This window comes from Maylandia zebra, linkage group LG14 (genome assembly GCF_041146795.1).
Source record: "Maylandia zebra isolate NMK-2024a linkage group LG14, Mzebra_GT3a, whole genome shotgun sequence".
NCBI classification, from domain to species: domain Eukaryota; kingdom Metazoa; phylum Chordata; class Actinopteri; order Cichliformes; family Cichlidae; genus Maylandia; species Maylandia zebra.
The window spans coordinates 19,055,937-19,068,495 of NC_135180.1; the positions used below are offsets into that span (position 1 = coordinate 19,055,937).

At 41.8% G+C, this 12,559-nt stretch overlaps 1 protein-coding gene and 1 non-coding gene across 2 annotated transcripts in view; both read left to right on the forward strand.

Moving 5' to 3' along the window:
- Positions 1 to 12,559, forward strand: part of arhgef17 (Rho guanine nucleotide exchange factor (GEF) 17) — a 65,883-nt gene that overhangs the window by 39,845 nt on the left and 13,479 nt on the right. Inside the window, exons 3-4 of the mRNA XM_004543851.4 lie at positions 4,750 to 4,827; positions 9,578 to 9,760. Coding sequence (XP_004543908.3) covers positions 4,750 to 4,827; positions 9,578 to 9,760 — 261 coding nt within the window. The remainder of the gene's footprint in view (positions 1 to 4,749; positions 4,828 to 9,577; positions 9,761 to 12,559) is intronic.
- trnam-cau (transfer RNA methionine (anticodon CAU)) lies at positions 12,483 to 12,555 on the forward strand. Its single transcript has one exon. It is a non-coding gene; the product is annotated as a tRNA-Met (tRNA).

Consider the following 12,559-nt stretch of genomic DNA (forward strand, 5'->3'; position numbering starts at 1 on the left):
AAAAGCAGCTTGTGCTTTGCAGGTTTTATGAGATAACAGCAGTGATAGGAGTGGTTTTCTCTTTCCCTGATGAAAAAGCTGAGAACACTGTGGTGGTGACTGTGCCATGTTTGGTCTCTCTGCGCTTAAAAAAAGCCCCCAGCTCTGTGCTGACAAGGACATTATTACATATCCAGTATTTATTGCACCTGTGCTTGATGAATTTCAGAGTGGTTCAGGTGTCAGGGCTAGAGTTGGCATCACCGGTCACAAACAGCCAGAGGCTGTGAGTCCAGCGTGTGATGCAGCTAAAGCCCAAATTAGACTGTACAGACTCAGTGTGGCTGCTACAGTCTGACAGCCTGTCCGGGGTTAGTAGACAAAGAATTGTATGTTTTTTTTTATTGTCAATACATTTTGATTATATAGACCAGCGGTCCCCAACCCCCGGGCCTCGGACTGGTACCGGTCCGTGAGTCGTTTGGTACCGGGCCGCGAGAGTTGAGGCTCAGGTGTGACGTGAATAGTTTTCAGGGTTTTTATTGGTTTTCAGTGTTATTTTGTTATCGTTTTTATTGTTAACTCGTTTTTCCTGGGTCTTTTCACGTGTTATGAATAAATCTTCTTTTTTTCGGTACCGGTACTTGTTTTATTTTGTTGTATTTATCCGCGACACCTTAAAGGCCGGTCCGTGAAAATAATGTCGGGCATAAACCGGTCCGTGGCGCAAAAAAGGTTGGGGACCACTGATATAGACACTCCCTGGCCACTTTTTTAGGTACACCTGTTCAGCTGCAAATTCTAAGTCAACCAATCATGCGGTAGCAACTCATTTAGGCATGTAGACATGGTGAAACGTAAGAAAGTTGCTGGTCTGTGTTTGAGAAACTGCTGATCCACTGGGACTTTACCACACAGCTGTCTCTAGTGTTTACAGAGGATGAGCTGCATAAGGGAAAAAAAAACAAAAAACACCAGGTTTCATCTCTGACCTTAATGATGGATCAAGGCCTGTAGCTGTGATAATAGAGTAGAAAGGAGTCATCCTCACTCATTAGACTGTGGCAGCTTTCCTTCTTCCATCTGCCTCTTTTAAGGTAATTTCAGTTTACTACTCCCTGCAGCGTTAATATTACAGAGAAACAATCATAGGGGAGAGAAAAAAACAACATAATCGGTCAAGATCATACTTACTGCAGTTATTGTCTAGTTGCGCTTTCCTGTAAAAAGATGGGTTATTACCAGCATGTTGGGTTTGCTCACATTCGCACCTGTAATTTGAACTCAAAGTCCAGTGATTTTGATAATTAGGCTGACTGCTTGTTTGATGTCCTATTTGGCTGTTTTGTTCGGATCTCGGAATGATGTCTTGTTCCCGGATCTCTGTGTTTACTTGGCTAGAACTGATAAAAAATGGAGGTGGATCTTATTTTGGGAGTTGCATTAAATAAAAGCGCTTGTGAGGAATGTTCTAATATTCGGCTTGAAGAGTGAAAACAAGTCGTGTTGCAGTCGTAGGGTGTTCAACATCTCTTCCTTTTCATGTGACTGAAAGCTGTTAATCCTGGATTCAGCTTTCCGTTTTGAAGGTTGACACTGCCTCAGCCCAGAGCGTCTTGACTTCAGCTCTACTGTGCCTGCCCCGTTGACCAATCAGCCTCTCAGCTGGGGTTACTATGGTAACCCTGCTAGCAAAATGAAACTGGCATTCCTAGCATTATTTCACTGTGTTCTGATGTGTCCATGTGTGATCTAATAAAAGCGACCAGCGCCGGACAGAGAAACATTCCTGTCCTCAGGGAAGCTCCCTTCATATTTAACTTGACTGTCGCGCACAAACGCTCATTGTTTCCCCATCTATTTCTCGTCGGGGTCAAGTGGTCAGCAGCGTTGTTCACTCGACAGCTGTTGTAAGAGTGCAGTTAATTCAGCGCCATTGCACCTGAGTGTGAGGAAATGCGTATATTAACCGGAGTGAAAACAGCCAGTCTCATGAAGAAGCCGTTTCCATGAAGCTTCCGTGAGAAAGAAAGAGGATCCGCATTTGTTAAGTTGATTACTGTAAATGAGGTTTCATTTGTGTGAGACAGTCATGCAGGGACAGCTGTGCTCTTGTGTGGAGGAGCTGCAGCTGAAGTTGCTGGGTGGGGGGAGAAACCAGTTTCCAGCAAAGACCTGACGCGGACCCTGAGAGACACATTCGGCCTTCAGTCGATCCATCAACATTTTAACATATTCATCAGTGTGTGTGTTGCTTCTGTGGACCATAACAGGGGACCAAACCACAGCTACTTAGGGGGCAATTAAGGACTATAAATGGATGATTACTATGTTGTTGTTTGCGTCCCTCTTTAGCTTTGTTTAATCCTGTATCTATGCTCCCCAACTCTATTGTGTTTGTGTGTGTTTGTCAGGGGTGAGTAGATTTGGAGAGAAGGAGCAGTTGAGCTGATTTACAGAGAAGTGTCACTGGCGGCTAACTTTCACTGCTGTTTCCTTATTTAAGGGGGCAAATCTTTCACTTACGATCACTCTGTTCTACACACACACACACACACACACACACACACACACACACACACACACACACACACACACACACACTTCTATACACATTCCTCCATCCATCCACACGCCACCTTTCACTCTCCAGCGGTGCCCCACAGCGCCCCTGGGGTCTCCTTAGATGCCAAACGCTAAACATAACCTTTCTGGGAAGTTATTGTTACGGTTATTTATAGGACACAGCGCTGCTGGCAGAGCGGAGCAGGGGAAGAGGGGGGAAAAGCCTCCTCTGTCTATTTTTTGTGGCCATTGTGTGTGTGTGTGTGTGTGTGTGTGTGTGTGTGTGTGTGTGTGTGTGTGTGTGTGTGTGTGTGTGTGTGTGTGTGTGTGTGAAAGAGAGAGAGAAAGAGGGGGAAAGAGCCATTGTGGTTATATATGCACCATAGGGGTATGCCTGTGGCTCTGTATGATATTTATAAGCCATGTTGGTTACCAGAATATTTTGGGAGTGTCTTTCGAGACCCTGGATAAAGCACATACTCCGTGATTGGAATCACTGATTTCGGTGTCACATTAACTACTTTTTAGCATGAGTCATTATAGCATGAACGAGCCGTGCTTGTGTGGACTTCCTAGCCCCGGTGACGCCTGACCATGGAGATATAATATTTCAATGGAAAAGCTTAAAAAATATAGAGCTCCTGCCACTGAGTTTTCTATTTACTTCTTGAGAAGAACAGATAAGTGAAATCAGATAAACCTAGGACAACAACAGTGATTGTGATTTCAGTTTAAGTGTTGCGTCGGCGGTGTTGGAGAGAAGGCGTGCAGAGAAAGGAAATGTAGATTTAAAATGCCAGAAAGACAAAAGGTCCATTATCGAAACACAAAAAGAACCGCTGGTTGTTTTTGTTTGTGGATATTTTTGACGATGGCGCACATCAGCACTGAAAAATGATGATATTTATTACCATATGACTTACAGGCTGAGTGATGTTTCTCTTGTTTGGTCATAATCCACCCCACTGTCTTGGGATCTTTTACTTTACAGACTGCTGGGAGTTTCCTGCTTTAAATGTCAACAACATTAAATTTTCATTTCCTATTAAAGTGCTGTTTCTTTGCTTGACAAAACGGAGCTCACTTGCTTTCTTTGTGCCCGTGTTGTTCTGCTTTCGTCTTTACTAACCTGGATGAGCCTATCCCTCTGGAAAAGGGAAAATCTGAACTAATCAGACCTCATGACCTTTTTCCACTGATCCAAAGTCCAACCTTTCTTCTTCCTAGCGAATTGAAGGCTTGTTTCCCCCCAATTATCCTCACTGATAAGTGGTTCTCTTAAGGCTGAACAGCTTTTCCAGGGATTTAATTTCACCAATTGGTGAAAGGATCAGGATTTTCTTTTTCTGACTACATTTCTTCCTTGAACAAGGCTCACGACTATCTGTCCAGGTTTTAATAATGCGTTGGAGGGTCTTCAGCCTAGTTTTAGCAGTTTCGGCAAACTTGTTGAGCAGTCTGAAACTGAGGAACATTATTCCACCACTGCAGGGCATGTTTTCCAGCTTGAGAAGCATCTCACTGCATCAGGTGAGGTTGAATAACTTGTTGCCAGACTAAACATATGAATCACTCTATGATAAGCTTAGTTAAATCTAGGTGGAGTTCTTGTTTTTTTTTTTTGGCCCGGCAGTGTTCGTGTTGTTTTTGCATTTGACGTTCTTTGTCATTTTCCACCTCTGTATTCACTGATTAAAAATTTAAGCCTTAACTTTCTGAAGAGTAAACATACACTCTGCTCAGAATTACCCCATATCAAATTTTGTATCCTGTGTAGAATTTCCAAGTAAAAAGAAATCATGTGAAACTGAACGTATTTAGTGTTTTTAGGCTTTACACTGCCTTTAAAAGCTCACAGTGCTTTCTGATCCTCCATAGCAAGATTCAGTTGTATTTGCTGTACCTGGTACACACTTTTTACTTGACCTTTTGAATTCTAGTTTATTTTTACTTACTTAAAAGGAGAAAAAAAATGAGGAGAATGCATTATATTGTATTAGATTTAGCTAATAGCTATTTTCCATCTGCAATCGCATGGGCAGGTGAGCATAAAACACCACTGCGATATTTTTACAGCATTGCATGTGCTTCTGTTTGTATATTATGTGGTTTGTTCATGACATAAAGGAGCATTAGATATGAACTAGATGACCCTACAAACATTAAGTGACCTTATATTTCTTTCTTATTCTTCTGTCTTCACAGGATATGAGGAAGCATGTCATGATGACCCTCTTAGACACAGAGCAGTCATATGTGGAGTCACTGCGTACTCTTATTCAGGTAATGTAACACACACTCACACACACACACACACATAACTTCACATGCTCTCTTACATATCTCTTGTTATAAGTGAGTCGTATTCGCAGGCAGACACGCAGAATAACTAAAAACTACAGATTGCTGAGGACATGAATACTGAATAACTGTGGATGTTATGTAATCCACTTATTCTCATTCATCCTGTCAGGCTAATCTGTTAACCCCGTCACATCCCACTGTCATCAGCATTATCTGCCACACACACCCACACTTCTGTATCCTATACCTGTCTGTGCTCTAATAGCTGACTAACCTTTACCCCAAATCTTAGCCGCATCCCTCTGTCTGGTTAACACGTTCCCAAACATGCACACACTCACTCTGGCACCCTGTGATCACCCTGTTGTGTAACCTGTCGCTGTGTGTGGGTGAACAGTAAGCATGCGTCTGCATTTTTACAAAATGTTCGCTCACATGCGCACACGCTGACTTTGACTGTGTGTGTGTGTGTTTCTGTGCATATGTGTGGCCACAAAGTGAATAAACCCAGGCCGTGTTCCCATGACGACACAGGGAAAGTAAATGTTACCACGGTGACTGGTGTATAAGTGCAGATCCTTGACGGAGGGTGTCAGATTTAGGCTACGTTCACACTGCAGGTCTTAATGCTCAATTCCGATTTTTTGATCAAATCCGATTTTTTTGTCTGCTCGTTCACACTACAAATAAAATGCGACAGCAAACGCTCTCTAGTGTGAACGCTCAAAGCGGCCCGCATGCGCAAAAGAAGATGTCACACACAACGCGCTCTGTTTAGACCCAGAGCAACAGTATTGTTTGACTGATGGCCCTTAATATAAAGACTTCGGTCTTCACGTTTCCCAATTTTTGCTTTAAGTTATTTTGTTATTTACATAATAATGTAAATAACCTAATAATGATCCTTATTGCTGTTTAAGAGAGGAGCGGTGCTTCAAAGGATAGCTGTAGATTTCTGTCAGAATCTGCAGATTATACAGTACAAATAAAATGTTTACGTTGTCTTCCCAACAGTTTCACTGACATCCACACTGGATGGCCAGGAAGCGTTCGCGATGTCTTCTCGGGCGCTTCTCTGGCGCTGATAATTGGCTTCAGTCTTGTGTCGGTGACGTAAAAGGCGGATTTAATGCGACTTGACCATTCAAACAGCAGTCGCTTTCTAAAACATCGGATATGTATCGGATTCAGTACCACATACGAAAGTGACCCAGATCGGATTTGAAAATATCGGATTTGCGCCGTTCACACTGTCATAGCATGATCGGATATGGGTCGCATAGGGTCAAAAAATCGGATTTGATGCGCTTTCGCCTGCAGTGTGAACGTAGCCTTAGTTCGGGTGAGACGGCTCTTAAGTTGAAATCGGACTCTTTTGGGTTTCTGTTGAGGGACTTTTGGTGAAGTGCTCTGTGAATAATACAAGCTTTTGCCATATAACTAAGATGATTTTAAATCAGAGAGTACTTTGTGTTTAGTAAAGCTGAACTAATAACAGTGGTTTTAACAGTCTAAACAGTTTACACCTAGTCTTTTAAGAGAGGGCCATTATGCTCATTTTCCTGGTTGCATGGTCAGTAGCAATACTCATGTAGGCTGTTGCTTTTTAATGATGCTCAGGGCACCAAAGTGTGGCTGGAAAATATCCACCACACCATTACACCATCAGCACCAGCCTGAACCTTTACAAGGTAGGACGTAGGCATCCCTTCATGTTGTTTATACCAATTTCTAACCCTACCATTGAGTGCATTCCTGTTCTCAGCTGACAGAAGCAGCATCCAGTGTGGTCTTCTGCTGCTGCCGCCCATCTGCAGATTCAGAGGTGTTTTTCTCCATATCTTGGTTGTAACCAGTGGTTATTTGAGTTACTGTGTCCTTCTTGTCATCTTGAAACAGTCTGGCCGATGTCTTCTGACATCAACAAGATTTTCAAAGACACTTTTTTGGTCTTTTTTTTGGACTGGCCTGTCTGTCTTGTTTCTGACTTGTTCTTGGTGATTGTCTGCCTCAAAAGCAGCTGAGCTGCACATACAATGACACACACTATAGAACAGGTCTGTTTTACCCCAATTCACATTTAGCCCAAAAAGACCCAAAACAGATTTATTCTCTGCAGTACAGTTGTACAGTATATGCATGTGTTACCTACTGTATGTGATTAAATAATATTTGGGTTTTTATCTGGCTTAAAGATTTTAGGCCTTATTTAAAGCAAAATATACAAAAACACAGGTTTGAAATGGACATGTTGGACACACAAAGGAGAAATTAAATTAACATGGATATAGTAATGGTGTAATGGTGGCTAATGGTGTAACTGGGCCATGTCACAAAGACAAATGTTGCCACACAGTTCATTCAAGTTGATTCTGGAGTTTTTCCATCAATGTGCATGTCTGTCTTCCCACTTCACTGCTGCCATACTGTACCTGAGACTATCTAAATACAGAGAGGAAAGAGTTCGTCGAAACTGAGGTGCTTTCCTGTGACATAACGTTCGCAATTCCAGATAGTTACTGATTTGTTATGTAACACATTTCCAAGAAAAATGGATAAAGGAAGTCGACCAGCTTTCTTTTGTACAGATGTTTAAACCAGGAGATTGAATAAAAAGTGAAATGTGTCATGCAGTTCGTCAGTGCAGCATTCACAGCTTAGCGAACTTTGCAAATTTGGGAGCAATAGGGTTGAATCTGTCTGAGTTCATTTAAGAGTTAAGCTTTGAAATTTGGAAACTCAATTAATGCGATCACAGTGTGAGCGTCTCTGAGTTTGAGTGCGTCTGAGTCGAGCTTGTCGAAAGCAAAGCTGTGTGATCTACACAGAATAAGGACAAAGGACAAAGTGAAGACAACATGTGATGGCAAAACCCGGTTTAATCATTTTGTTAATGTGCCGTCTGTGTCGACTGTGTTTATTCTGCGTTTACCCCGTACTGGCCACAGTGTTCATGAAATGTCTGCTCATATCAGCCTCGATCCAAGATTGAGATATCAGGGGTATGCTGTAACCAGGCATACTGTGTAGACATGTGCAGCTTTGACTTTTGTTTATTAACGCGTTTATCTTTTGTCTTTCTCTTGGTGTTTTTGCTTATTTGTGAATGCAGCTTTCATTCATCAGATAATGCAGGTGGCGTGATGTGAGGAATGAATTGCCAGACGCCAGCTGTTTTGAGCAGTGGCTGTTTTTGCAGTAAAGAGACCGCTTTTAGAGTGCATGAAGATTTCAGCAGCTTTAAGCATACAGCTGCAAAATTCTTGTAAACACATATTTTGTAAAAAATGAAAGAACTCTTTTAGCGTGAATCTTAGGGCTTAAATTGTAAGAAATAAATGTGTAAAATTACAGAAAATGTTCTAGTGGCTTGTTGGACAGACTGTCCTGCAATTATAAAGTGAACTTTTGTTTGTTAATTCAAAGATAATGTCCTATTTCGTTTATTTATTTGTGTATTTCTTTATTTTACTGTGTACAGATGGTGCAAAAGAAGACATTTCTATAGTACATAGTAAAAAAACAGAAAGTTTTCTATCATTTAATTATCTTTTACTCAGTTACGCTGGTGTGACACGAATGGCCATGGGGTGGAGATCTTTATCAGCTGAAAAATGTGTGAAAATGCAATTAAAGGTCCAAAATTTATGTCATACTTCACACTTTCACAAGGCCATCTAGTGGGATGGATCGTTGTCCTTGCCGGGCTGATTCCGGCCCCCAGGCCTTATGTTTGACACCCCTGACATGAACAGTTTTTGCTCTAAATCTACTGCACACCTGACAAAATTGCAGACTATGATGAAACAGCCTGCTTGGATAGAGAGCCTGTTTTGATATTGATAGCATTTACATTTTCCTCATTTAAAAAGGGTCCCGGACAGCAGACATGCACTTGTCCCCGGTCGTATTTATGGTATCCACTGCATTTTGATAAACATATATGCAGACTAAAAGTGGAACACAGTAATAAGAAGTTGATTTTAATAACAAAATTATTACAAGCAGTAAGACTGCAGTCGTTTTTTTATACGTGGGGCTTCTGGGAAACACCGGTCTTGGTGTTTATACTCTGGCAGGGTTCAACTAACAGGTTTACAAGGGTAAATTCTGTCACAGCAAACTTTTGCCTGTTTATAATTAAGACTTTACATATCAAAACAGGCACTCGATAGATGTTGTCTTTCTTGGAAGTTTTATACACTTGTTATTAAAAATAGAAGGGTGCTGGGAGAGTGCAGGCCTCTGCCAATTTTATAAGATCGCTCACCTGAGATTTAATGGGTTCATACATTTACCCGCTGAGGTGAGAGGAAAGATTTATGTCATGCTTAGGCAACTGTTTAAATTTTTAATTAGTCCACTGATCACGTGTGAAAGCAGTGGCAGGTTGATATAGAACGTGACATCAGTTTGAGAAAACACACTTACTATTGTTACTGTGCCAGTAACACTAACAGACATAAACTGAGGGATTACCACTGGATTTATTGTTCACTGGTTTTGAGAGGCAAGCTTGATATAAGCTCTCCTAAATGGATTTGATGAGTTAAACTGGCCTCCTTTGCGTTGTCTCCTCTTCATTGTTTTTGGCTGATAAAGTAACTGGTGCAATGAAAAAGTCTAAAATCGATTGCAATACTTTCTTAAAAAGACAAACACCTTATTAGTTTATGTCAAACATATTTATATGATCTGCTTGCTCATCAGCTGGTGATTCTCTCCTCAGGGCTACATGCGTCCTCTCAAACAGCCAGACAGCGGCTCTATAGTGGACCCCCTGCTGGTGGACGAGATGTTCTACCAAATCCCAGAGATCCTGGAGCACCACGAACAGTTCCTGGAGCAGGTCTCCGGCTGCGTGAGCCAGTGGCACGACAGGCAGACCGTTGGACACCTTCTTATCCAGTCGGTAAGCAGATATGGCAATAAGTCAAAGAGCACACATGCAGCTTCTTAACAGATGAGAACATAAGATATTTGGGCCATCATCAACACACACATGGGTCTTAAGAAAGTGTTGGACCATCAGAACACTTCACTGTGCCCCACCCAAATCTTTCATCACAATTTTGTTTTGTGGCATGAGCCTCAGATGAGGTCGCTTCTTCAGTTTAAAGTTTTAGCTTAAACTGCAAGCAGTGTGGAAATGGCCCTCACACCTTGGTGCACGTTGAGGTGTGCCATCACCCAGGGTTGTCCTGCAGATTAGGTGTTTCCTGCAGTCATTTCGGTGTGCTACCTTTACTCTAATTGTTACTTGTTACTTGTCACTTCCCGTGTAGGGATGGGTACCGGTAGGTTCTGACATAAATGGTAGTAACCAGACCAAAAAGCAGCACACATTTCGGTGCTTTATTTCGGTGCTTTATTTCGGTGCTTTTTTTCCCCTGAGATGTCATACACTTTGGATTCTAGCCAATCATTTTACCTTTCTGAGGATAGTAGGCGGGCCCAGGTAGGTACTTATCGGACACGGAGTTAGCAACATCCTCCGAAAACCCGAAGAGTAGAGTCCTGGCCTCTAGCCCTGCCAGTGTAGCAGAAATGATGACGGATGATGATGGCAGCAACAGCCGTTCTTCTCTGCGTGAGTAGCTTAATGTTGTTCGTGTGTAAGCTAACCATGTTATTAAATTAATGCATGTAAGGTGAACTAGCATACACCGTCGTAGTTACATGCCGCTGTCTTCTTGTTTGATGGCTGATACTCCCTTCACCCTGGTCAAAAAGGCTAAAATGACCAAAGAAAAAGAGGGAAACAGCTAAACATGAGAGGTTTTTGGACAAAGTTTGTGTTTTTTCCATTGATTAAGCACTGCTCCCACACAAGAGTGATACCATAAATCCCCTATAGCCGCAGAAAAGGCTAACATTGTTATCTTTTTACAAAAAAAAACAGCTGAACATGAGAGGTTTTTGGACCAATTTTGTGTTCTCCATTCTTGAAGCACCGGTTCGGGCACCATTTAAGCACCGGCACCGTTTCAAAAGTACCGGTTTGGTACTGGTATCGGATAAAACCTAAACGATACCCATCCCTATTCCTGTGCACACTAGGTGGCATTAGAGGTCTCCACTTATGCTGTATTCCAGAATAAGTCAAAAGTCAAATTTTCGGAGTTCTCGGTTGGCATTTGAATCTCGAACACCCCCACAACTTGGATTTCCCGTTTAGGAAGTTGGAGGAGCTCCGCCTACCCCAAGTTAGCAATCTACAATGGCGTCAATGAACACGAACAGCTTTAAGACTGTAATTTTTATCTAGGAAACTGCCATTAATTAATGAACATGTTGGAGAAGACCCACTTATTATATGTCATGGTGCATGGTGTATCATGTGTGGAACCCACAGTGAAAATTTCATGTGCGTGGGATGATGTTTATTGCTTAGTGGAGATGTCCTGTAGCCACTAGGTGGTGCTATGAGCATGACTAAATGCTGACACATTAGCTGTCTCCAGACTCAGATTGATCTCAAACATGTGACATGTTGAGACAGACTGAACAATGTACATTTGAGCTCTAACAATTTCACAGCCTGTGATGAATGATCATTCTGCCATGGACATGCCCATTAACGAAAACTTAAAAGCTTCCCAATTTACCATTGGCAAGTACTTTTTAGTCGACTTCTACTGTTTTGGTCCTGGTACCAATACTGCCTTTGTATAGAAAGATTGTCCTATTTTAGCATATTCAGAAATTTTATCTTGACTGTAAGCAAGAAATCCCTTCATGTGTTCCAATAAAGCTGTTGTACATGAGAAAGACATGGAACATCCTACAGTTTAAACCATAACACTATCCCATTGAATTTTGAATTAGTTAGAATTGGTCCACAACTTAAAAAAAACAAAGAAACCACTGAAAGTTACACCTCTTCATCTGTAAAGTGAAACCTTTATGTTGATGAAAAAGATAGCGTGTACGGTGTTTCTGTGGACGCTATTATTTGCAAAAGTAGGGGCAGAAATGAAGCATCTGTGCAGACATGACTCATACGACATTTACTTTCCTGTAGACGTGAGCCTGAATGAATAAACAAACTTCGAATGAGGGGAAACTGTTTTTATTGAAAGATGGTCTATAGTTGGCAACACTAGTTTCATATTTTGTTTTTCCAGTGACCGCATGTTGACCCATTTAAAACTTCCCATGACCCAAGTGTGGCTCCCAAAGAAAAAAAAAAAGTGCTCCAGAGCTTCAGTGCTGGGCTAAATGTCAGATTTGAGTTTCCTAAGAATAAAGATAAAGGATTTTAATTCCAGGCTAAGAGATTTTCACTAAACAAATTCATCACCGAAGGTACTCAAATGCCAGCATTTGTTCCCTCAGTAGGTCACTGCAGACCATAATCAAAACCCCTAACAACAAACTGCATGTTTAGTAGTAAAGCAGATTGAGAAATGAATCACAAAATTAAATAAACTCATTAATAAATTTTTCCTGTCTGTTTGGAGTAGATGTTCCTTAAAATGACGGTGTAAGAAATGCAATAAAAAGATAACACTGAAAATAACTGTGTGCCTTTGTAGCTAAAGCTGTTGCAACGCTCAGAATGAGGACCCCTCCCCCACCCTTTCCCGCCCTCTCTCCCGCTCTTAAAGCGGCAGCGGTCACTACCGCTACAGGCCTCGTTGGCGCAGTAGGCAGCGCGTCAGTCTCATAATCTGAAGGTCGTGAGTTCGAGCCTCACACGGGGCATGAA